The sequence below is a fragment of the Plutella xylostella genome, chromosome 29, assembly GCF_932276165.1.
Source record: "Plutella xylostella chromosome 29, ilPluXylo3.1, whole genome shotgun sequence".
NCBI classification, from domain to species: domain Eukaryota; kingdom Metazoa; phylum Arthropoda; class Insecta; order Lepidoptera; family Plutellidae; genus Plutella; species Plutella xylostella.
Genome location: NC_064009.1, coordinates 7,458,948 through 7,486,245, shown reverse-complemented (window position 1 = coordinate 7,486,245; position 27,298 = coordinate 7,458,948). Strand labels below are relative to the sequence as shown.

General features: G+C 36.2%; 1 protein-coding gene across 1 annotated transcript; it reads left to right on the top strand.

Annotated features, from left to right (window-relative positions):
• The first annotated feature begins 16,010 nt into the window (after positions 1-16,010).
• Positions 16,011-23,898, top strand: LOC105393310 (prolactin-releasing peptide receptor). Its single transcript, XM_011565046.3, has 3 exons — positions 16,011-16,161; positions 20,849-22,276; positions 22,622-23,898. The coding sequence occupies exon 2, from the start codon at positions 20,951-20,953 to the stop codon at positions 22,259-22,261; it is 1,311 nt and encodes a 436-aa protein (XP_011563348.2). The 5' UTR covers positions 16,011-16,161; positions 20,849-20,950; the 3' UTR covers positions 22,262-22,276; positions 22,622-23,898.
• Positions 23,899-27,298: the final 3,400 nt, after the last annotated feature.

Below are 27,298 nucleotides of genomic sequence, written 5' to 3'. Positions count from 1 at the left end.
GTTCTTTTTTGAAGTTGGTGCCATATTTCTTCAGATTACTTTGTCACCGCACCAACATCAAAAAAGAACAGTTCCTGCTTAGGTATATTTGTACTGGCACATATAATTTGTGTAAACCTTAAATTATTTCTTACATTTTAGTGGTTTTTTGAAGTCGGTTTTTATTTAAAGAAACTGTCATATAACGGACGCTTTCTCATCCTGAGGTGAATTTGAATGATTATCTATTAATGTACTAGTTTTACCAAACCAGAATTTCGCAGAATCGAGGCCGGTTTCCGTTACACATTACCATTTGCCGTTAAGCCAGCCATTACGGCCTTCGAATGTGTGTTTTAGCCAATTTCACCTGACCGAAACACGCCGAAATTTGCGCTTGTGGCGGTGGAGTAGAAAATTAAACAACTTTTATTGATCGTGCTATTTTATTAAGCGTATAAACTACTACAGTTTGTACTCGTAGTTCAGGTTCCAAATGAAAAGCTAAGTAGTACTTAATTTCGAACTAGTAGTTAGTTCATAAGCCGCTTATGAAATAAGTTAAAATTAACTTTGAGATCCGAAGCACTCTACCGGTCGGCAAAACAAAATAAATATCTTCTTCTTCTTCTTCTTCCTTGCCTTATCCTTATTTAGGGTCGGCTTTGGTCATGTCACGCCACTTTACCCTATCCCCTGTCATATCCTCATTCACTCCGCACTCTCTCATATTTTCTTTCACGCAATCAAGCCACGTCTTTCTTGGTCTTCCTCTCTTGCGCCTTCCTTCGGGTCTCATTTCCAACACTTTCTTTGTAACATAATCATCTTCTCTTCTCATGACATGCCCAAACCAAGAAAGACGATGGCTTTTCATCTTCTCCACTATAGGAGCCACTTTCATACTTCCCCTTATATACTCATTTCGTATTCTATCTTTTCTTGTAACCCCACACATCCATCTCAACATTCGCATCTCTGTCACATGCATCCTTTTCTCATCGCATACTTTGGTTGCCCAGCACTCAGCCCCATACAACATCACCGGCCTTATGACGCTTTTATATATTTTGCCTTTGATCTTAATTGGCATTTTGCGATCACACGTCGTGCCGGTGAGTTGTTTCCATTTCATCCATCCCGCATTCATTCGTCTCGTCACATCCCTGTCAATACTCCCATCACTCTGTAGAAGGGAGCCGAGGTATCGGAAATCCTCACCTACTGCCAGTGGCGAGGTACCCAGAGATATCGACGCAGCTGAAGTAGGCCCTCCGAATTGACAGAACATATATTCTGTTTTGGTCCTACTCAGTCTCAATCCCACACTCTCTAGGGTATCTCGCCACTGGTTCAGTTGCTCCTGTACTTCATCCCCACTCTCATCGACAAGCACGATGTCGTCTGCAAAGAGCATGCACCAGGGCGCCTCCTTCTGAATTGCAGATGTTAATGCATCCATTACCAACAAAAATAGGTATGGACTCAGGGATGAACCCTGGTGCACGCCTACTCTGACCTCGAACCTGTCAGTGACCCCGACTGCAGTGCGGACCTGCGTGTTGGCACCTGCGTACATGTCCTGAACAATACTTATGTACTTTACGGGTACACCCTTGTTCTGCAAGCACCGCCACAACAGGTCTCTCGGGACTCGATCGTAAGCCTTCTCAAGGTCAAAACAAAATAAATATATACTTATATAAATATATGTTATACATAGAGGTACACAATATCACACGGAAGTTGACTGATAGTTTATGATCATATATGCGTATAAAAAATATAAGTAACAGAAACATAATGTAACATGAAAATAATAGAGGTAATGTCTGCGTCATTGAATTTTGTCAAAAGATATTTGAATATAATAGAAACTGATAAAAAGCATAGGTTTCGGGTATACATGCCTGAATTACTGGTCTGGATAACCTTTTGAAGCGAATATAAGTTTGTGTAAGGAAAACATTGTAATGTTACGATCATTAAAAATATTAGAAATCTTTAAATAAATATTTAAAGTATTGCTTGTCTTAAATAAATTTAGCTTGATAATAAATATTGAAGATGTTCTGAAATAATAATCTTCCTTATGTTTTTTCTCAATATAAAGATCCAATCTTATGAAAAGACTCTTAGAAACTAAATCAGCTACAACTAAATCTAGCTAGCAACTAAATCTTTGAAGTATCTACTGAGAAGTCCTCGAATGTAACAGTGATACATATAAATATAATACTTTACCTATAAATTGAGTATGAAAGATGATTATATAAATTATTAGGTACGTAGTAACGTTTTATACAATTGCTTGACAAAAAAAATATCTGAAAATTTGTAAGGGTCACATGCGTTATTGACAATACATATCTTTTTTGCGTACATACATAAAAAATCGATACGTTTTTTTAATGAATTTCGTAGGGTCTGTGAATGTGCTGTTAGTGTAAAATGTGTTCCTACATGGCCTATATAAAAATGTTCCAACATGTTGTTGTAAATATGCTACACAAATAATACACTATAACTATTTGCATATCATAAAATCCGTGCAATTTTATGACCATACCACTTACTTGCTGAAGTAGATTATCAGTTAATGTTTTTTGTTTCTATAGCTCAATTAAATATACGGTAGTTAATTTAAATGTAATTTTAAACCACAATAATTAATTAAAACCACAAAATATGTCCTGCACTGTAAATTTGGTAAACCACTGAAGTAAAGCAATTTTCAGATTTGTTAAAACTCAAATTATCGGTCATCGATGTTATGCTTCGTTTTTTCAGACGTTATTATCTACACAACTGTTTCTACTACTAAAACTTTAAACTCACTCCTGTAACCTTAGATTAAGAATATACGAACAAGATGGCGTGTCACATACAAAAACTAGCAAAAAACTGGCATTTTGTTTACTTACTGTCAAAGCGTTTTAAGTTCAAACTAATCATAACTACTCTGACTTCAATACCGTGAGCATTGGTCACGTGACTCTGGCCCAGTTAGCCGTGTTAGTCACACACGGCAAAGAGCCATTCATCCAAAATTGAATTGAATTGAACTACTCTGACTCTAAGGACCGATTTTCAAAAGCCAGATAAAAGTTATCTGAGGAATAATTCTGATGCTGTCGCGACAGAATGTTAATATTAGACATTGACAGCAACAATTTTATTTCACAGATAACATTTATCTGACTATTGAAAACTCAGCCCTAAGTGAATTAATTCAAAATAAGAACTCAGTGGTTGAAGTGGGTTGTTATTTGTCGAGACGTATCTTTGGCACTGACACTACGTCTTGTTCGTTTATTGTTAATCTAAGGGTCTGTTCCACAATGTCTGGTTAGTGGCTACCTGACGGATAAAATACATGCTGTCACTCTCTGTTATTATTTTTTAGACAGTGACAGCATGTATTTTATCCGACAGGTAGCGACTAACCAGACATTGTGAAACAGGGGCTAAGTCTGGAACTATAAACTCACGATGCTACATGTATAGTTTCAAACTAAGAAGGTAATTTTCTTGAAAGGTTTGTTTGCCGATTGCTGTTGTTGGAATTCGATATCTCTGGTTAAGGGGAAGTGTAATTACATCGTAATTTGTTTGGTAGAAATAAGGATACCCACTCAGATTATTCGGTTCTGTTTTCAAAATCAGGGTTTAAACATTAACATAAGAATAATAATATGTGGGGACATCTCACACACGGCCATCCCACCCCAAGCTAGGCAGATCCTGTGTTATATGTATCGGACAGCTGATTTATTTATGACAGCGAATTATTTAAGACAAGCAATACTTTAAATATTTATTTAAAGATTTCTAATATTTTTAATGATCGTAACATTACGATGTTTTCCTTGAACAAACTTATATTCGCTTCAAAAGGTTTTCCAGACCAGTAATTCAGGCATGTATACACAAAAACATAGATAGACCCGAGTACAAATATTTGACTTTAAACAAATATTTGCCACAGCCGGGAATCGAACCCAGGACCTTCGGCATAGCAGTCAGGGCCACTAACCACTACGCCATTCGACCGCCAATGTAAAAAGATAATTATTTTACCTTGATGTTGCATTAGATGTTTTTTCATAGGTTTCCCCTTAATGGCGGAGTCAGTAAAGACACAAGCGGACGGCCGGTCAGTTGGCAAGACGCCGGGACCGCTTCATCGACCCTGATTACAATTTGATTCTTTCCGACTAGTACAGTCCAACTATTTTGCAAAGATTTTTTATTATTATCAATTATTCACTTACATTTAGGTACCTACATACAATTAAAAAATAAAATACCGTTTGAAAATGGCTTTTTCACGGATTTGTCCTTTGACAAATATAATACATCGATTAAATACGGTCTGTTACAATTATTTAGGATCCACTTCCGTTTTCATTAATTCATAGTTTTACTGTAAGTACTTGTGACTTCTCTCAAATTAAAGTGCTTGTTCTGATTTACTTGCATAATATAGTTTATTGATGAAGGAAAAGTAAGGATCCTATGTATACTGTATACAGGGTGTTGCAAAAAGAGAAAAGCTGCAAAAACATTTTCTATAGAAACTTTGTTGATCACGTGACTTTTACTCTGTATGAGTGGATGAATATCAAACTGCCATATGTCCACCTACCCGAAAAAAATTGTTTTTGATTTGGTCGTGTTCTCCGTTAAAATGTCAGTTTGCCTATGCCCTTCAAGTTCCAATAAGTACAAGGCATCCATGAGAAAAAAGCCGTTAAAAAAGTAAGTTTTTTTCAATTCCATTTAAGTCTAACCATTTCGCATTACAAATTTTCACAAGTCCACTACGGCCAATCACAGAGCGTAATTTTTTCAACATGGCGTCAGTCTTGGTGAGAATTTCGAGGCTGTGGTGTGTGCTCCCAGTGTTTTATAACGAACATGAATGAAAATGTTGAGGAAATTGTGATTGTGGACCCTGATAAAGCTCGGAAAAGGAACAGATTGAAGAGTGTAGCAAAAAAAAACGACAGAAAACTATGGCGAAGTAAGTTTAAAATTCCTTTTTTCCAACCCACATGTCAATCACAAAGCATTTTTGTAGTAAACACAGGGTCGTATCGGGTAGAATATAATACGGTAGGTAGATACTTTTCTACCGATAAATTTTGGTTGGTTAACTTCATTGTATTTAATAGAATAAAGACTATAGTAGTCGTACTGACTCCGGCCCATGATATTAGTATTTTTTCAAACAACTATAAGTCCTTATGACTCATATCAAAACAGCATAAGTCTTGTATGGGCATATCAAACTGCAATAAGTCCAAACTGTTTATTAACTTTTACGCCTTTCTATGAGTGTTATAATGGATTTGTTTATTAAAATACATTCTTAAGGTCACAAGTCAACTGATTAAATCACGGGACAAGTTTTATGACCATTAAATAATAGAGAAAACAAAAATCTCCATTTCCCAAATTTTGCGTGGTCGTGACATATGGCAGTTTGATATTCATCCACTCGTATAATGTTTTTTTTTTCGCGAATTGTGACTTCATTTCCGCGCTTGGATATAATATAACATGCTGCGTACAACGTACATAGGTTTCACCTTAGTATGTACCTTTTTTGCAATACAATGTATACTGTATTATGAAAATAATTTTACATTTGTTAGATTTACTAGAATACCGATAAAGCAATGCGGTGCTGTGGTAGTTTGACCTGACCCTAAACACAGCCCGCCTGAACCGAGAAAACCGTCCATATAATAGGTCCTAAAATTTACAATAAAATCCCGGATGACATAAGGGAGTCGCAAAGCTACTTTAGTTTTAATTGTAAGCTAAAAAAATATTTGAGCAAGAAAACATACTACTCAGTAAACGATTATCTTAATGATAAATGGTAATAAATATTATGTTACGCATATGTTCTGACATTGTTTTATATTATTATTATTATTTTTTAAGTGACATTGTATTCTTGTTTACTTTATTTATATGCTTTATAAATATGACATTATTTTTATATGATTTGTGACATGCCTAATTTAAGTAATGTACTTCATTATATTATTATTAATAATAATTATATTTATGACCATTTATTGAACTGAATATATGAATATAGTTTCTTTATAGATTTCTCAAATTGTGCTATTTAAATTGGATAAATACATATATAAGGTCTTCAGTCTCAATTAATACTTTTGATTCAGAAGACCTTTAAATGATCGATCCAGCCTGGTATATACTTACTGTTTTTTCCATAAAAGTTACCCAATGACAAGCCATTCTGACTATTACTACAGGACGATAAGATTCCGATTAATGAACATTTATGTGAAATACATTACCTACAGCCTATAGCGGAACGAAATCGCAATAAAGTCGTCTCAATATACCATTGAGTAAATAGGCTCGACTTCCGAAAGTAATTGCTTTAGGGCAATATTGAGAATCATTCATTCTGCCCCCGGACTTCCGCGTACTTAATTATTGAAGAGTACGTGTAGTCGTGTACGTAACATAATGATGTAAGTAGCTAGCGTAGCCGTGCCGTCGACGGCCGTCGTATAATAATAATTCATTTATATCAAGTAACTACGAACTAATAATATAATATAGAATACCAAAGTCTAAAAATATAATTATCTTCATTAAACTGTGCAGATAACTAGTGCTTCTACCATGAATACGTCATAATAGAGGTAGGTACCATATACCTACTACAGTGAAGTACATTTATATTTATCAACGCCGTTAAATAAGCTGTTGTTGTATTGCTACGACGCTACGCCGTAGTACAGCTACGGCGTAGCTGGCTACGGCGTAGCATAGCTACACTTTTAAAAAGCTACAACGCTGTATAGCTAATGTTGCTAATAGTGAGTTTAACTTAGTCATGTAATACTTACTTGGTATGCCTTAAACTGTGTAATCTTACTGTTTCGAATGAATGAATTTCAGCTGTAAATTCGTCTGAAGGCTGCCAATGGAAACGACCGCTAAGTCGGATATTGAAAAAGGAAACTGTAAGTACGGTCGCAAGTTATTGTGACCGTCAACGTGTCTCGTCACGGTGACAGATGAGGTGACGTGACGGACGGACGTGACTCGTTACTTGTGTTTTACAAGAGGAGACCGTCACGTTTTTGTAATTCTTTGCCTTTTTTGTTTTCACGTTATTAGCGTTGGTGTTGGAGCGATCTCTATGCCGCTGTTGTCAGATGGAATATGTTTCGTCTTTGAAAAATACTCTCATACATTCCTGAAATTAGCAAATTTGGCGTTGGCCATGCCGGTAGTCTGTGTACATTCAAGTACGTATACTATACTTTTATACCTTGTCATTTACATAGTTTACAGTAGATGTCAACATGGCGAGATACAAAAAGTATAAGTAGGTACCCCAGTTAATGCTCAAGACCGCAGGAATCATTTTCGAAAAAGTAATTTTCCTTTTTACGGTCGCGTTGATCAATACGTATAATTGTTTTAAATAATTGATACGAAGAGGTTCTGCTCTCTGGTCACGTACGTACATCGGTGTTGATGGACACTGCGTGGGACTCCTGCGGTTGTGAACGTGATATTTAATACCTCTATATTCTGATATTGAGTTCTTATTTGATCCAATTTAAGGACCATTTCAATAACGCAATAGAGATAAACACTCTTTCATCCAACACTTAATTTTTTTTTATTTATATCTTTGTCTATGTCAATCCTGTGTGCTATAATTATTTTTTTTTTTTTTTTTTTTCCTATTTACTGAAGTCGGCCATAAGGGACTTATTCAGCTTTACCCTAACTGTGGGGGAGGCGCCGATAGGCGCCTTCACCCAGGTGTGCAATAATGAGTATGTTATCTAGTTATATAGTTAAAAGACTGAAATTTCACGCCAAATAAGTATATTTTTCTTTTTATAATCTTTTGTGTTGCAGCATAAATAAGTAGGCGTCACATGCCCTACTGAAGCAGAGTCTCGTATTTGTCCTATAAATCTTGTCTTACCGTGAGTACCTGATTTTGTTGTTTTAAATCCGGTGAGGAAACCTGCACAATGCACATACATATTCTAGATGTTTACCCTTAGTGAATTGTATTAATTAAAAAACGGCGATATGGCTCACGACACATCACGTACAAATGTACACCGAAAAGCGGGTGGCACGCTTGCTAGTCACCTCAGTCCACCTCTTCGGGGATTACAGTCGTGAGCATAATACGTATGTATGTAAATCCGGTATACCTTGAATACAATCTTAGGGCGTACTTATAGATTTAGAATCATGTTTACTAGCGACTATGGTTCAGAAAAAGTATGAAAGTAGGATCAAAAAAATGAAATCAATTTACGTTTTATAATTAGCTCACCAGATACATGCATTTAAAATTTTACAAGCCAGCATATTAAAACACAAACATGGCATGACTATAAATTAAATTAAACTCAACCATAACCTCAACATACCAATAAAAAAACCATGCAGAATGGCAAAAAGATCCAAAGACAGGAATTTATAACTCTCTTATATTTTTGTGCTGAAAATTTAGTTGGTACAGATAGCTACTGAGGATTTTATTCGGTACATGAGCATACGAATGGGGCCGATCATTTCGCTAATAAGATTCTGCCGGCGACGGAAGTCGGAACACACACATTCGCATGCGACCACCGTCAGCGCCGTGTACCTCCCGGTGGAGGGGTACTTTAGCTTGCCAAAAAACTATAATCCTATCTAATATTATAAATGCGAAAGTAACTGTGTCTGTCTGTTACTCTTTCACGCCAAAACTACTGAGAAAGAAAATTTCACTTTTTATCCCAAAATTCCCACGGGAAAACATTTTATGGCGAACCGAAGCTCGCGGGAACAGCTAGTATAAAATATAAAACTATCATACAGAAAATCTAAAAATTAATACCGAACTATCGTGTGAAAGTAAAAAAGAAAATACAAGTTGTTGTTGTGATACTAGATTGTAACGAAAACTTTTTATAGACGTAGTAGTAGTAGTGTAGTAGAAACATAATAATAAGGCACTATTTTAATTATAAGGAATTATTAGCGTATCCTTTAAATATTTTATTTGCATGGCTCAATACAGATATATACTATGAGTTTATTGCTTTCGTTTTATTGAATCAGATGCTATGAAAGGTGGGTATTATTTAAATAATATATCCTGCCATATTCCTTACCCGTTTACTAGTAGGTAGTAGGTATGCATCCTATATTATGCAGTCAAATATATCCACTTTAAATGAAAAAAAAAAAAACTACAAACTTATACTCGTTACCAACTAACAACAAACAACACAAACATGTGACAAATTATAACAACGGCTGTAGACTGAAAGAGAAGTAATTTACGTCAAAGAAGTTTGAATAACATGTCGTAAAACTCTTTCGTCTGCGAACATCATGAGTCGAAGTTTGGAGGTAAGTACTCGACAACAATCAGGTTGTTACCGCTATTCAGATTCTTTAAAACTGTATATTTTTTGTCGTATGGTAGCCTTTTTTATTATCTATTTATAAAATTTTTGTTCTTAGACTTTTTTATACTATAAAAAGTCTTAGAACAAAAGTTTTACAGAATGACTCCTTGAGTCATCTTATTTTGACTAACTAAACCTACCAATTTTAAAAAAATATGTAAATATACTTATTTTATGAACCCAATTATTTAAAATTACGACTATGTAAAATGTAACAGGTGCTAGAAAAACTTATAACTAGATAAAATTATTCCCGATAATATTTTTACAACTACAGAAATTTCCAGGGAAAAAACAGAAGCAGTAATCAATTTTATTAGCCTGCTCTGAAAACTCTTACAAAACGTATAGTGGAGGAGGTATATCAATCTACTTAATGCCCCAGTGATCCTCCACCAAAAAGAGTAATTACCCCGAGTAACTTTGTTAAGTTGAAGTAATTGCAGGTGTCTAGTGCTGGTGCAAGCTTCGTCCAAACGCTTGAAACTACACAGAAAACCATTTATGAACTTTAACTTTGCCAAGGAGGAAAATGAAACTATTCTTATAAGAGTGCTAGTACGCTCCAACGAAGTTCTCAGTTTAAGACAGACTATTTTAAATTATAATTTTTTAAGCTACATGGTTAAAACCATTGCGGTAACATGAAGTTTGGTAGAATTTCAAAAAACCTTTAATATCTCATGTAAAATTACTTATAATACAAGTAAGTTTGTAATGTTCCATCGATGCCGAAACATTAACGATTTCGCAAATAATGAATTTAAACTACGACTGGATGTTCCGTGGGATTTGTTGCGCTTTGGAAGGGTTTTCCCGTGGGATTTTTGAAAAAGTAGTCTATGAAATCATTCAGGGTGTCGGCTAACTTCGTGCCAAGCTTTGTAGTACCGATTTCGATTCACAGAATAATCAAGATAATTATTCTGAGTGTAGGTGAGCCTTAATATTGATATCGGCGAGTTGAGGGTAGAGGATAATATCCACGTAAGCGAGCAGCGCGTGGGCACTTTTCACTTTTGTGTGAGCAGCCGTGGTGAGCAGATGGTCAGATGGAGGGAGTGATCGGTGCCGTGGGAGCTTGAGGACCAGGCGCGTGGAGCCGAGGCGGAACACCGTGTGCGAAGCTAAGTCACCTTTCTATTTACTTTTTGTCTCTCGTATATGATTGAGAAGTTATACCTACACTTCATTTCTTGAAGGACGCTAACCCACGGCTGCAATTTTCTATCACACTGGTATAGGGATTAGATACGTACTTACACTAAAGGTCTTCTACCTCGCTCATTCAGTATTTAGCTAGCTAGAGAAAAACCTACACATTATTCATTCCCTAGCTTTGGTTCAATCTATTTTAGTTTAGAATAGGGACTTCTGGATAGATACAAATAGGCAGGTAACTTCATGGTTAGGATGGGGAAAGTAGTTACTTTATCATAAATAATAAACTAAATAATATCTGAGGCTTATACCCAGCGGTGGGCAGATGCTGGTGATGATGATGATGATGATGATGATGATGATGATGATTATCAAATAACTAAGACCTGACAATGGATCTTACTTCAAAAATAATAAATTCTTATCAAATAAAAAGTATACACCTACCTTCAAATTTGTTCTATGGTTCTTTGTTCAAATTATTGATTTTTCATTAGGTAAAATTTAACTTTTAATATCACTTAAATAAATAATATGAAAAACATTATATTATAAAGAACATCGTCATCGTCAGCGTAACATGCTTCGTCAAAGTAAAAAGTAAAATTAAGTTAATCTAATAATCCGCCACGAGTCATACCTGGCCCAAAAGTACCCATAATGCTTGCAGCGTTACCTCTTTGAATAGCAAGAGAGAGCCTTTGAGCCAAGTACGACCCGGAGCGACGATCATGTCCTCGCGAGGCAATACGGCGGCCTAGATCCCTTATGAGGGCTTTAGCTTCGCCACCCCAAACTCCGCTCGTCTCCACTGCTACCGGGACAAACAAGTAACGGTTTTTTAAATCCGTATACTTTTGGTGCTTTAATCTAGCGGCATTCTCAGCCGCCGAGCCCGCTACTCTTGCCGTTCCTGCTAAATGTGAAGCTGCAAACGTGCTAACACATGTGGCATCCCACAACAAGCTTCTGCCACGCTCCCAGGGGACCAGCGTTAGTCCATCCGGACGCTTCCCATCAGTGCGACTCAAACCTGGTGGTTCCAGGACGCACGGGATATTCGCCATGACCATTGCCCTCTTAATCAAGTCATTTAGCGCATGATGTCTTGGAAATCTACCAGCGCACTTGGGACAACTTAGACCATGATGACCCCTTGAGTCTACCAGTGCACCGCAAATACAATGATGCTGCTCACATATGTCGCAGCCGAGCCTTAATGCTACTGCTATTCTCAACGAGTCATCGTCCAAGAGGGTGCCCATTTGAGGAGACGGCAACGCGTGAAGCCAAGAGCCCGATTCAGGTTTTGATGAAGCCCTCACTCTCGCCAAATCTACACCTATACTGCTCTCCATAATTTTGTCCAAAACAGATTTGCACAGAACATCATCCCAGGCTTTCTGGACATCAAGGTGATCAGGCAATTCTTTTCCAGGACATTGAGCTTCCCAGCCCTCTAAAGCCTCAGTAACAAAAGGCAAGCGGAATCCGTCACCATTAATCGATAAGATCCGAGTGACAAGATCCACTACGCCGTGCGCCGAGGATAGGAAAGCCGAGAGACCGGTCTCTTTGACTCGTCTTATGCCCAGACCACCGTGTCTGATCGGTAATGCTGCTTGTCGCCACTGATCCCCCTCCAATTTGATGTTAAGGACTTGCTCCAGGACATTTTTGATACAGTTATCAATATTAGCTATGTTTGCTGGGAACAACCAAACTGGAGAAGTCCTCAGAGCATATGTCAGCTTCGGCATAGACAAACAGCAGCGAAAGATTGTAAGCGCAACATGGGCCGGTAACTGCTTCAATCCACTCACTGTCTTGTTGATTCCCTCCCTTTTGCCATCAAGTAGTGGTGGAACACCTTCAGGAAAAATAGGGGCTCCCAAGACAGTAAAGTTTGCCTTATCCAACAGTTTCATTCCTGGGATTAGATTTGTTATGGTGGACAAGTTGGGGATATTCGGGCTGCAACAGAAAAGTTCACATTTGTTACTATTTAATTCAAGACCCATTTCCTTAAACATGTCTATAATAGCTTTCATGTCTTTTTCCACCGTATCGATGTTTCCACCAATTGTCCCGTCATCCAAATACCACACATTCAATGGGGAAGCTAACGATTTAACGACGTCATTAATGGCTAAGCTAAAGATTAGTGGTCCTAATGGGTCCCCTTGTTGCGCCCCAACCTGTGACGATATGGACTCAGAGTCATAGAACAGCTGGCTGGGCAACGAGTAACACTGGCTCAGAAATGGATAGAGAGTTGGAATGTGCTCCTGTATTTTTGATAGCATTCCATCTCGTTCAATGCTGTTGAATGCGTTTTTCAAGTCAACCTTAAGAATAATGTCATTAGATGCATTTTCACAACCTGTCATGGCGAAGCTACGAGTGGCGTGAATTGCTGCCTCACATCAGGTAAATAAATATTTCTATAGAATCTATGCTATAGTATAGTATTCAAAGAATAAAGTAGATACATACTCAGATAAACTTTTCAAAGATGATTTATTGTAGTATTTATATGGCAGAGAAGATTATTTGACTTTGAGTTTAAAAACAAGTAACAGCGCAGGGAAAGAATTGATTGACGGAGAAATTTATTCTAAAAGTGTCAAGATATCACAAATAAGGGATCTAGATACTTAAACTAAATCATTTCTGGTCCTATATTGCTCAATAAATACAAATAGCTTGAAGGTAGATCAGATTCCTGTCCAATTTCCATATTTTCAGAAAGTTATGTAAATTCTAACCAACAGAAGTATTTGTTTCCTTGTTAAAGCAATAAATTCTTATGTAAAAAAGGATAGCAAGGATATAGTAGGAATAAAGTTAGCTAGGATATATTTATTACAACTATTTATAATATATTTGAATAAGATTATATATAATATTCACTATTTCATAACAATTATCCTATATTCCAATAAGATCAAAGAATATTCACTATTTCATATTATATGTTTAATCTTTTAAAATAATAAATCACTTCCCACTTGGCTACAAAATTAGAGTCATATTATTATATTTTCAAATACTTATCTATTATGAAATTCATGAATTAATAAAGTTACTTTACTATAAATTATTGAACTATTCTAGTTTCAGTTAATTTATGATTATAAATAAAATTGTCCCCTTAGCTTTGATAACATGTATTCATGTTGATTTATTTACATGAACAAAAAAGACAAACCATGTAAATATATAAGTTAGGAGCAAGGGAAGTGATTAATAAGTTGGTCGGAGGAATGTCCAAGTCAATGGTTGTGTTCCACGAGGGCTCCGATTGAATATTTGCTATTATTTATCTATTTTAGAGTCTTATATATTGATTCAATCGGGTGTAGTGATCAAGGCCTACAAAGCGTATGGAGGGGCTTCCCTTATTAACCAACACCAAAAAACATTATTATCTATATTATTATCTTTATGTACTTACCTGTAAATATGTAGTTATCGTACAAATAAAAGTTATACATTAAAGTTGTAGTATATAGGTTAAAAATTATAGGTAGGTAGGAAGTATGTAATCAGTTCTAGGTCATAGTTTTATTTAATTCATTAGCTTTCGTTTATTGGGTTACACTACACAACGTAGGGGTTCACTGGATGTTTCATGGCCAATTCAAAGCAGTATTTGTTTCACTTTTATTTCACTAAGTCTTCATGGTATTTTAGTTAGGTGTTTTCAAATATCTTCTTAGTAAATCCATTAGATATCCATTAAGTAGGCAGGCTTTAGGGGCGAAACGTTACAAGTTGTCTTTATTAATATTAGGAGTCATTGAATGTAGGAACTTTATTTTACTAGGTACATAGACTGAAATCAATCTCATAGCACTCGTGTGTTTTAGTAAGGAGTTAGACCACTTAGTTCTCAGTAGGTCTCACTCATTCCGTGTCAACAGTGTCTCGAGTGGTCGCAATTAGTTCCATTCGATCCTACCCAATCGCTGTGATTGATTAGTGGCCCCGCGTTACCAAGCGTATATTAGGAGATATAGGTATTTAAGGTAGGTATATACTTGTGTGGTCTTACTATATGTATTCACAATAAAGTGAAATGCCTGCAGGTATATCTTAAAAGGTGATGCGAAGATGGTTAGTAGTATTGTAGCTCGTATGCCTATTGAATTAAATTCAAGCTGCTGTGACCTATTTTTCAACAACCAATAATTATTTTTATTGCGTACACAATGCTAACTGTGCATAACTTAAACAACATAAATTCATACATTTATAGGAAACTCATCAATCTTCCCGCCAGCCATTCACATTCAATAACAGGCTTGTTTGTTTGAAAAACCTCCCTCAATAACAAATTATATCCATGTTTCAAAAAGGCTAAAGTTCAAATAATTTCAGAAGAAGAAAATTAGTTTGGTAGGTTATCTTATATCCGGTAGAAATATAGGTATATGGAATATTATGTTTATCCATCTGGATCGAGGTGGGCCCCCGAAACATAAAGGTATTCGTATAATTATAAAAGTCGTGGCTAGAATGATGACCTTGACCTTGACGGCCTATACAAGTATACATACTTAAACGTGTAGTATAAACTACTATAGGCAAGTACTGTATTACAATTGAAAAGAAAACCGTAGCATAGGCGGTAGTGAATCTCCAGGACAAACTTATTTTTAGGTTTGAACAAACATAGGTTTGCCTTAGTGTCTGGTTGTTGCTTGTCTATAGAGGTACGTGACATAGTATCTATATTCCTATTTCTCTACATATTTCAGCTGTACAAAATATTACAGGCTCGTCCTTCCCTATTGTTTCACCTGATAATATTTCTTTGTAACTGCGTCATGCAAATAGCGGGTTGGGCCGGTGCAGGCGTGGCAGGGGAAGTCAACTGGAAACCGTTTGTCGTCCGCGGGCTGCGAGCACAATTAAAACACAATGAGGCACCGACAAACACTTCCTTAGTGTGGGCTGGTGATCAGTTTCGATAAATTTATCGACTATTGCAGCGATATTTCCTCCAAGCTACAAATAATGTACAAGTTTCGGTACAAAACAGGTACAACAGGTATTCTAAACATAGTCAGCCCTAAACATCAAGTAAGTATACTTAATATTTACAGCAACGGTCTTAATTTCTTTTTTCGACGAATTCACATTGACGTCAGACACCGGATCCATAAATGTATTAAAAGGGACAGTTTGATGCCGCCGAAAATATCGTGTCATTACGACCGAAATATCCGCAGGCGACACGACATGGCCAATCCCTAAACTTCCTATACAAAGCCTATCGGCACCGGAAATTAGGCTGAGATAATTGCCCGCTTTCATTCCTCGTGTGGAGTACGCATGCGCGCCACCCCCGGAGCCGCGCATGGCATTCGGGCCAACGCACTGGCTGGATATTTCCTAAAAACAAAATACCTCAAGATAAATGTGATTTCGAACACTAATTCCAATTTCAAATGTTATTTTTCGTTGCTGTGCTGTTTTAACATGTGTTGCTCACACTGCCCATCGCTTTTCCGCGGACTATGTAAGTTGGAACGCCCCGAAACGTATCTTTTACATTGTAGCTCATTATAACCTTAAAAGCTCATTTGAATATTGTAATTTACTGATTTGTTTATGTTTGTGTGTAGGTATATCTTCGTTTTTAATACAGGTAATGTAGCTTTTGAGAACGATCGATGTTTTCAACCACTTTTTGCAAGTGAAATTAATTGATATTTACTTACAAAGTAATCTATCAACATTACGCTACATTGTTTACCGTGTATTCTTTCGGAAGAATCACCTAGTCAATTTAATTATTGCATTATATCAGTCCAGGCTGAGACAAAAAGCTTTTTCGTGTCCCATTTACGAGTAATATCTTTTATGTTGGTGTGAAAATTAAATTTGGTATCACTTCGGTGGTTCGACAAATGTCAAAAGGTCGGGCAACTTCAGGGCGTATGAAGTTTCAGATTGAGGTTAGGCTCGTACGAACTTCGTGGACGTTTAAATTAATTTGTCGCGGTTGTTTGAACTTGTTAGTGAAACTGAGGGGGAGGGTTCCATTGCGAGATAGTTTTCAAAACATATTAAATACGTATTACGCTCAGATATCATCGTGATCTACCTTTCGTGAGGCCATACATTATTATACATAGTCATCATATACGTTATCATTATGTCATGTCCCATTTTCTAGGTGTAGGTATTTTACACGATAAAAATGCTACAAAAGGTAGTCGCCATCTTTGTAGCTAAATGTATTCAGGCGGTACAAACTACAGAGTCATGGTTTTATTGTCACAGATAAATTACCTTTTAGCTAACAAGATACTAGAACAGGGGCAATAAAAAGGTACGATTAAGAGTGGCTGTCATTGATGCTTTTATGTTTGTGTAAAAACAGATTTTTAGACGTACATTATGTTAGAGTACTAGTATGTAGGAATTAGGGCATGCAATACCGCAATACCGGGTTCCCGTAATACCGGGATCCCGGTTATAGTTTTTGAGATAGGTTGATTTAACTGTAATGACATAATAAGTTTATTATATTTGCTGCTACGGAACCCTCTGTGCGCGAGCCCGACTCGCACTTGGCCGGTTTTTTTTCCCGTAATACCGGGATCCCGGACAAAATACACGCTTTTTCAATATCGGTATTGAATTAATATCGGAATTGGACTTTTTTTGCATGCATTAAGTAGTAGGAATATGTTGACATCCTGTCAGATACAGATATTATTTATACTAAGATGTCTGCCCTTAACATTAATATGGTTTTTTATTAGCACAAGACTGAAACTCTTTTGCCGAAGTAACTTTTTATGTCACCATATTGTTAACAACTGTAATTTACTTTTAGACTCACGTCAATACAATGTCACTTCAAATAATACTCTCCTCTCCTGGCCCTGTAGCACGGGGCGCTATTAAGACGTGACAAAAGTTCTCCGTCGCGCTCGCTCTTGAGGCTGCGCGAAGTGAGTGAGCGCGATGCAAAACTTTTGTCACGTCTTAAATGCACTCCGTGCTAGCCCTTCTGTAATATACATATAATAAGCTCATAAAGTAGAATTCTCAGTAACAACCAATTTCACGTCAATATTCTTAATTTATGTCGATCACAATATCATATCATATGTATGTTGTATGGGGCTGAGTGCTGGGCAACCAAAGTATGCGATGAGAAAAGGATGCATGTGACAGAGATGCGAATGTTGAGATGGATGTGTGGTGTTACAAGAAAAGATAGAATACGAAATGAGTATATAAGGGGAAGTATGAAAGTGGCTCCTATAGTGGAGAAGATGAAAAGCCATCGTCTTTCTTGGTTTGGGCATGTCATGAGAAGAGAAGATGATTATGTGACAAAGAAAGTGTTGGAAATGAGACCCGAAGGAAGGCGCAAGAGAGGAAGACCAAGAAAGACGTGGCTTGATTGCGTGAAAGAAAATATGAGAGAGTGTGGAGTGAATGAGGATATGACAGAGGATAGGGTAAAATGGCGTGACATGACCAACAAAGCCGACCCTAAATAAGGATAAGGCAAGGAAGAAGAAGAAGAAGACAATATCATATCATATCAGTAAATAATAATCATATTATGATCGACCTACTAAGCCTTTTTGACATACATAAGTATGATATTGAGATAATTGATACGGATTGTCTGTTTGATCATATATTATCGCTTACAATGCCATGTTGTACTACAAGATGAGTTAATTTAGTTTGATATTATTATTATCATGTCAAGACATGGCTGATATCATGTGAAGTGTGCTTGTATTATAATTTAGTTAGGGTTTTTTAACCGACTTCGAAAAAAGGAGGAGGTTCTCAATTCGTCTGTATGTATGTTTTTTTATGTATGTTCACCGATTACTCAGCCATTTATGGACCGATTTTGAAAATTCTTTTTTTATATCAAAATATTGAAAACCTTGAAACAGAAATAGTACTTCAGGGAAAAATCTGTCCTGCTTGTTAGCTAAAATTAGCTACCTGTGATAGAAAAAACACCAAAAATCACTGCTGTTGTTAAAATTAAAAGAGCTGTTGGCTCCAGTGTTGTTATAAAAAAAAGTATTTATTTACTAGCGATTATTCGCCATTTCGTTTTTTCAGATTTTTGTTTTTCAAATGTCTGGAGGCGACACAAAAATCAACATTCCCTTTTTATGCTCCTCAAGCAAGTACTTACTTGCAGAAGGCGATGTGATAAACCTTCATGAGCAAAAATATTAATATGTATTAATTGTATGTGGGCGGTCTCACCCGCGTCATTGTGTATTTTAAGTATCAGATTATGAATGCTTCATTTATTACAGGCGTTTATTATAAGATGCACGTGATGTTACACCCTTCACCTTCTATCCACATATTGAGTTGACGCATGCTTAATTGCTCAGACTGTTATGCTCATGACATGAATAACAACTAGGTTTATTTTTACCTGTGACTCGACAGCTATTACACTCATATAAAATTATTGTAATTTTTACTCAGTTGACTTTAATCAGAGTACTACTAAAAGTAATAATGCTATTATTATTATTATTTATTTAATTCAGATAACATGATCCATATAATGTGTTAATAGTAAGAAGCTATGAAGAGGAATGAGCCACAGCTACAACGTGCCCAATTTTGAAATTTTATTTTATATTCATAGAATATAATCTCAAATAATTTGGCCAGGCATATTAACTTAATATAAAATGAGTTTTGAAGCTTTGTTAGTGAAATTCAGGTCCAATTATGTTCCCAAAATGCCCCATACTACCGCATCCACCGCGCTTCAGAGGAGAACAAATATAATTATGCTTAGAGCTCATCTATGAAATGGCAGGGTGCAAACTCCGACTCACCGAACCGACCGAAGTTTTTTCGTCCGTGTTTATGTGTTTGAGGAATTATGTAGGAGTGAGTTGAGGTAACTAAAATTGGTAAAAACCTGAATCTGAAATGACATTATATTTTCGTGGGCCAAAAACAAGGTTCAGTCATGATCAAGCTACCGCTATACACGTTCGCTATAAATATCGGGAGTAGATTTAGTGACCTTTACACTATATCGTAATTCGCCATAAATACGGTGCTGTGATTGGTGGAACGCGCATTAAACACTTTTATCGATGTCGATAACGAACCCGTGTAGCGACCGCAGCTGATGATGAAATCATAATAGTAAAACCAGAGTTGGCCTCTAGTCTGGGAAGCGCGCGCTGGAACTCTGCCAGATTTAGACCCGATTGTACAAATGTATGATAATTTTACTCATTCTTCCGTTTCCCCTAGCTCCTTTAAAAGGCTTAGAGAGTTAAGATAAGATTTTCTTTTCGTGGCCAAGGTAGACATTTTTTTGTTAAATTCTTGGACAGTATGAACTATATAGTATTCGTTTGTAGATTTTATTCTTAAAATATTATAGGGAGTTGTTTATCATCACAAGTTTGCTGGGGCTCGGGTCTCTTTCCAATGTAGGAAAAGTTTTAGGCCTAGTCCACCACGCTGGCCTAGTGCGGGTTGGCCTAGGCTAGAATATAGTGTGTTAATCCTGATGTAAATGATCCCAAATGTATTTTCTAAGTATTTGTTTGACCCCATAGATATCTGAAACGGTTTCTTTTATTGCGTGTCGCTTAAATAAATAATGGCTGGCCGTTGCCAATAAGCTCGCAACGATATTCGGCTACTGGGCTCAACAGAGAGTAATAATGGGACATTTACATCTATTGTTGATACTTAACAGCGAATGTCTTGTATTGTCAACGACTCAATACATACGGTATCTATTGACTGTTTAAACAATACGGAATTATATCCAGTACACCTCTAAAAATTACAATTTGTGTATTCTCTAATAAAGCAATCCGTCAGCTTATTGTATTTTCTTAATAATAGAAACAAATCCAATTTACTTGATATTGATATTGCGTTGAAAACTAAGTTAAATAAGAGACACTTGAAATATGATATATTAAATTACAAATTTAATACTTTAATTGTTTTTGACTAGGTATAAACTGAAAGTTTCGATATCTGTCTGCCACCGTTGTAAATTAGTTTTGCCCTCGGTTATTAAGCTTATTTTATCAAAGCGAAATCAGTATTTAATGCCCAGAATCTCTTACATCTCTACATAGATGTTTTATTGCTCGTTGTAAAACTCTCCACGAATATAAAGGTGGATTTGAAATTGTTATTTTAATTTGTTCCAGGTTAAAACTGCCGGTGCTAACTCCTCGCATCGAATTCCATCGTAAAGGCCGCAATAAACCGGCGAGTGTCGCTTTTGTCTCCGGCGGAATTGAGCGCGAACAATGAACGAGTCGGGGCTCGACGTCAGCAATCTGTCCGACATACTCCGCAACGTCACGCCCCTCTCCACCCCGCACGTACCCCGGCCCCCGCGTGAGAACATCATCGACCACAAAGTCGTCCAGTCTCTGTTCTGCGTTATCTACACCATTATTTTCGTCCTTGGCATCGTGGGCAACGTGCTCGTCTGCTACGTCGTGATCCGGAACCGCGCCATGCAGACCGTCACCAACCTGTTCATCACCAACCTCGCTCTCTCCGATATTTTGCTCTGCATCTTCGCCGTCCCCTTCACGCCATTGTACTCATTCCGCGGATCATGGAACTTCGGCTCCGTCTTATGCCACATAATGCCTTTCGCCCAAGGGTGCAGCGTATACATATCTACATTGACACTAATGTCTATTGCTATTGATAGGTTCTTTGTAATTATTTACCCTTTCAAGCCGAGAATGAAAGTCGAAACCTGCATCTCGGTCATAATCATGATATGGACATTCGCCATAACGGTGACCACGCCGTACGCGATATTCATGACGTATTACGATCTGCCGTACGGAAAGTACTGCGAAGAGACGTGGCCTTCCGAAAAACTAAGACGATTATTTGGCTCGGCGACGTCGATACTACAGTTCGTTCTGCCTTTCATCGTCATAGCCGTGTGCTACACGTGCGTGAGCTTCAAGCTGAACGACCGAGCGAAGGCTAAGGCCGCCAGCAACAAGAACTCCAGGAAGGAAGAGCTGGACAAGAACAGGAAGCGGCGCACCAACCAGATGCTGATCGCCATGGTCACCATATTCGGCTTCTCCTGGCTGCCGCTCAACCTGATCAACTTGTGCAACGACTACTACATCTACGCGATCCACCTCGAGTACTACTTCCTGATCTTCTTCTGCTCGCACGTGGTGGCGATGTCTTCCACGTGCTACAATCCGTTCATCTACGCGTGGATGAACGAGAACTTCCGCAAGGAGTTCAAGCAGCTGATCCCGTGTATAGACACGGCGCAGGCGCGGGGCATCCCACTGGACCAGCTGGGGCCGGGGCAGGAGAAGACGTTGAACGGGAATACAGCAACTGACAGCACGTATTTGGGGTCTAGTTCGGCACAGCGCGGGGCTTCCTTCCGGCACAAGCGCAAGCCGAGCGCGGCGGCGGACGTGGAGCGGAGCGGCGTGGAGCTGAACGAGGAGCTGTTGGTGGACGTGAGGCACTGCCACGTGTCCACCAGCTACAACCTGCGCCGCGAGTCCGTCAAGCTGCGCCTCATCAACGAGGAATCCTTCGACGCCGGCCCCACGCAGTTCTAGCGGTTAGCGTCACGGGTAAGTTGCACGCACTCACATCTCAATCTCACCTCTAAGTCACTTCAAATGATGAAAACGCCTAATAAACACTTAAAAATAGCTCGATAAGATGATGCTATTTTAAGTAGCTCGACAAAAAAAATGAACATCCTTTTTTTTGTGTCTTTCCATGTTTAATTCTACGTAATATGGAAAAATTTGTTTACAAAACGGGGACCTTTTCAGCCATAAACTCATAAAGTTACACCTCGAGCTAATAAAGGGACTTTCCACGAACGGCTCAAAAAATGTAATTAAGTGTTGTTAAAGATTTCCCATCTTTAAATGTACGATATTATGGCAGAATTTTGTGTTTGTTCACAGGTGCTGTGGTGGAAAAACAGGACCCAAATGTGAGAACTTTTACTAAAAAAGCCACGAGTGTATATTTTTATAATTCCCTTTTTATGGATCAAGTTTACGAAACTTTTTATGCACAACCTTAACTTTATTGATTAACAAGACTCCTTAAAACTACGCTTATCTATATAATAAGAAACAGAACTATAAATAGGTACATGTACAAAAAATAAGAATTATTTATATTCCAGAGGAAACTGAATTGTTTTGAACAGATTAATGAAGTAATTTCGTTATTATTAAACAAGCTAAGTATCACCCATTTCAGGTAACGAAATGTTATGTAAAAAATATATGAGTTTACCGTTGTAATTTACATTTTGAGTAATTTTTCGTAACTATAATAATTTTACAGTATACATACTTAGAATTGTAAAACCTATGTTTTAACCACGATAAGTTTCGCACATAATTTAGTGAAATACCTAGTAGATACCTTTACCTGCCTATTTGATGGATCCACTAATTATAATTAATAATGATGATGAAAATGAATGTTCTTAGCATTAAAATTGGATTTCCCGATCTCTAGAACTAGAATTAAGACTCCAATAGCATGTAAGTTCTTGTAATATGTATAATATTAATTATTAGAATAACATTTTAGGATTCTTGTCTAGTTCATTTAAAATCTTATGAATATTTGTACGGATGTGATGCACAGCACTTTATTGATATTTTTAGTAGATAAGTAGGATCTATAGATTTATAGAATACATTAATATGAATAGACCTACCTGACGTTCCTAGTTATACAAATACATAAGGTCAACAAGACACCATGATAAATAAAATATCAGTTGAACCTTGTATCTGTAACTTAAACTTAGACACCAATTACAATTAATTTACCCATTTCAAATGGGGAATCAGGGATGCAACCTGAATTGCACAAGCCTCAAAAGTCAGCACTTTGAATCCGAAAACGGTTGTCAAAACAAGTTCGCGATATGCACACCCCTGTGCTATTAATTCAGAAACTGACAGTTATAAGTACCAACTTAATTGATTTATGTTTTTTTTAGAAAATGCCAATGAACCATGACTGTACTAAACGTAGTAATTCGGCCGACTAACCCCCTTATTCATAAAAAACTTAGTGGACGCTTTAGCTATTGCGTTGTTTTGTCACTCTCTGTCAAAGAACGAATTGTTCTCTGTCAGAGAGTGACAGAACAGTTCAATAGCTAAAGCGTCCAGTAACTTTTTTTATGGACGAGGGGGTAAGACTATTGTGGTAATAACTATAGTGCCACAATCTTATCTGTTCCGGTGGCGACTTCGCTATGATTGAATCCAGTGATGCCATCGATTAAATTTTGCCTATTTCTGGTTTAAACGACAACTCATTTCTGCTATTACCTATTTTTATAATTAGGTACATTCATAAGTATAGATACCTAAATCAAAATATAGGGTCGATAGTAAATGAAAGAGGATATAATATATCAAACGACATTTGTTGTATAAAAAAATTGTCCACGTCGAACAGAAACAAAATTAGTTCTGATATAATAAGACAGATGGGGCAGATATTTGTTTAAACACAGATAAGATTGTGGCACTATAATAATAACCGATTTATAAATGCGTGTGTCAAAAAACGTTTGTGATTTGTGAACACTTTCGAGAGTCACGTGCCATGCGGGCCAATAGGCACTGTACTGTCGAAGACAAAAATGTGGCAATCAAATTTTATACTTAATGATATTACTCTTACAACTCACGAATGAATGACGCTTTAGTGTAAAATCCAATGAGTTACGCTTAACGATTTTGTAATAATATGTTGAGTTGGTTTTGTAATAAGTACCTAGTAGTGGGTGTTATACTTATATTTGTAGAATTAATCTTAGGAAAAAAATAACGAATTTACAATTATACTGGATATAAAGGTAAAGCCCTAGGTAATACCGAGATATGAAAGGTCTAGTGGTAAGGTTACATGTATTTGTATACATACTTATGTCGGATATTGGAATTTGATTACGTGACCATCTTTCGCCGCAATTAAATTTTATTGGTGAATACCTCGTCCGCCTTTGATAGGTCGTCACATGTAAACTTCAGCTTCAGGCCAAGCAATATGTCCTTCAAATATTGAAGGATAATTAAAAGAGTAGTACTTATATGCTCCTCGAAATTATTTTTTTGTATAAACAAATATTTATATCAACAACAAAACAATAGTTTTTATCAGAACAAATAACAAAATATATAATTAGTGCATTCTAATTTGTTAACTATTCTGATATCAGTTAGTATTATAAATTATTATTATTAAGAAGGTACTAAAGTATTGTAGCCTTCCGTTGATCATCCACTTGTGATGGTAACTGTACTTACTCATAATATATCAATGGAATAATAATAGTCCATTCAGAAACGATCCTATATTAAGAGTCTCTTACTTTTCGCACATAAAAGGTTATTTTAGATCCCTTTTTATTCCATATGCGTCATTTTTTTGTTATCTTATCACGTGTCGTATACTATGGTACAACAACTGGGAACAGTTGTAAAAACGAGTTTTTTATAAGTCTTGTATACTTACCTAGACGTTTTGCTTCACAGAAATTTCCAAAAACAAACCTTTTCTGGCAAATCGAAGTTAGGTATATTATTACAAATTAGTTTGCAAGTTTAAATAAAGATTAATTATAATTATTATTTTATAATGTAATAAATAAATATAAGTAGGTATTTAAGTAAATGCTAAGCAATATGGGTGGTAACCTTAACATACCAGTAAAACTTTTAACTTAAATTACTACACTTTAAGAAATTATCAAAAATATATGATCTTCGTGGGTTAGTCTGCTATAATCGACACAAATTGATACAGTATGTCCAATAACCAATTTTATTAATAATTTGATGTAAGCACCTATGTATCTATGAATTCTAAGATACAAGAAAAAAATTACTCACCCGAATCAAATTATATTAATAAAATTAGGAATTTCTGATAAATATCATAAAATCAAAATAGGTGAAGTAAACTTTTTTTATCGTCACCGATGTAACTATAAAAATAGATACCTAAATCACTGACGATAAAAAAAATATGTATAGTATTTATTTGTTGTTATTTGAAATAATGTAGTCAGCTGCATAAGTAGTTATACACTTTTGTACCTCGTCCAAATAACAAACTGGCTTTTCATTCAAACATGGACGCTTTTTTGAGATAATATAGTTTGACAAGGTACGAAAGTGTATAGTAATTTATTCAATTGGCCATTTATGATTACACATGACGTCACTAGTACCTATATGTATACATACTTATTTACTTATGTTATAGCATAGGTACCTACAGTTGAGTGTTAGTTTGTTTGTGAAATGTTTTATCTCTACCTCAAAAAATGCCTTTATCAAACAAGTTATAAAACTTTTTCGATCTTTCCACAATAACTAAATACACTTTAAACATAATTTTAGTGCTGTCAACATTCAGTTATAATTTAAGGGTGACTTGCACGAGACATTTAAACTTATTTATAGTGCCACAAACTTATATGTTCCGGTGGCAGCTCACGTAAATGTGTAATATTTCTTCATTCTATAAGATTTTAAGTTTGCCAGTAGTGGTAATTCGCTCTTGTGGTTTTAATTAACCCATTTAATCTATATTAATATATAATTCATTAGTAAATAATGAGATATGGATCAATTTAGTTCGCTCTCACCGGAACAGATAAGTTTGTGGCACTGTAGATGTATTGCTCGCTTGCTTTGACAGTACAGTGTCAGACCAAGACAATAGTATATTTAAAATTTAAATACGTGTAAAGTCTCGTGCAAACCTAAGTTATTACTACTAACTCAAAGGCTGTCAAATGCGTAGTGTAATGTGAATCTGTCGAACATCGTGATTAACATTTTACTGTTTTTTGTGGTTATTTAGTTTAATTTTATCCGACTATATTTGAGCACTAGCGTTTTACGTTAGAAAATGTGTATTAATTATCACGTATTGAATGTTATATCTTATTGAATTTGTTATAGGTACAGACTGAGTTTTTTAACACTTTTTGTATACTTAACTAGTACTTATTCTAATTTATTCCTGTCTCTAGAATAATAAATTTTACATTTTATAATATTTTTTATTGAATGGTGATATGTGTAATGTTGCTGGATAACCAAATCAATTATGTAAAGTGAAGAGACACTGTAAGCACATATTGAAGGAATTATTCTGGAAAATTGATGAATCGTTTTGTCGAAAAGTGTCATGAGACGTGATATACGACGTGTCAGAGTCATATTTACCGCTCAGTGATCACATCAGGTCTTCGTGAAATAAAAATACTGATTGAATTTAATTTTTCAACAAAAATATTATATATTTAGATATATAGTTTTTTAAATAAAATAATTGTTTACTCTTAATTTTATAAATATGCAGTTGGTACATACATTAAACCTTCTTACACATTTGATAGTCTTTCCTATATCCCATGCCATAGGATAGTAATATTTGTTGATATTTATTTTATTTCAATTGTATTTCTAACACACAATTCATGTACTTATTTAATTTTACACTTTTTAAATACAAAACTATTTATTATTAAAAGCTTCATGTAAGTATTTACAAAAATGTTTAAGTATTAATTCTACCTATATTCTGTA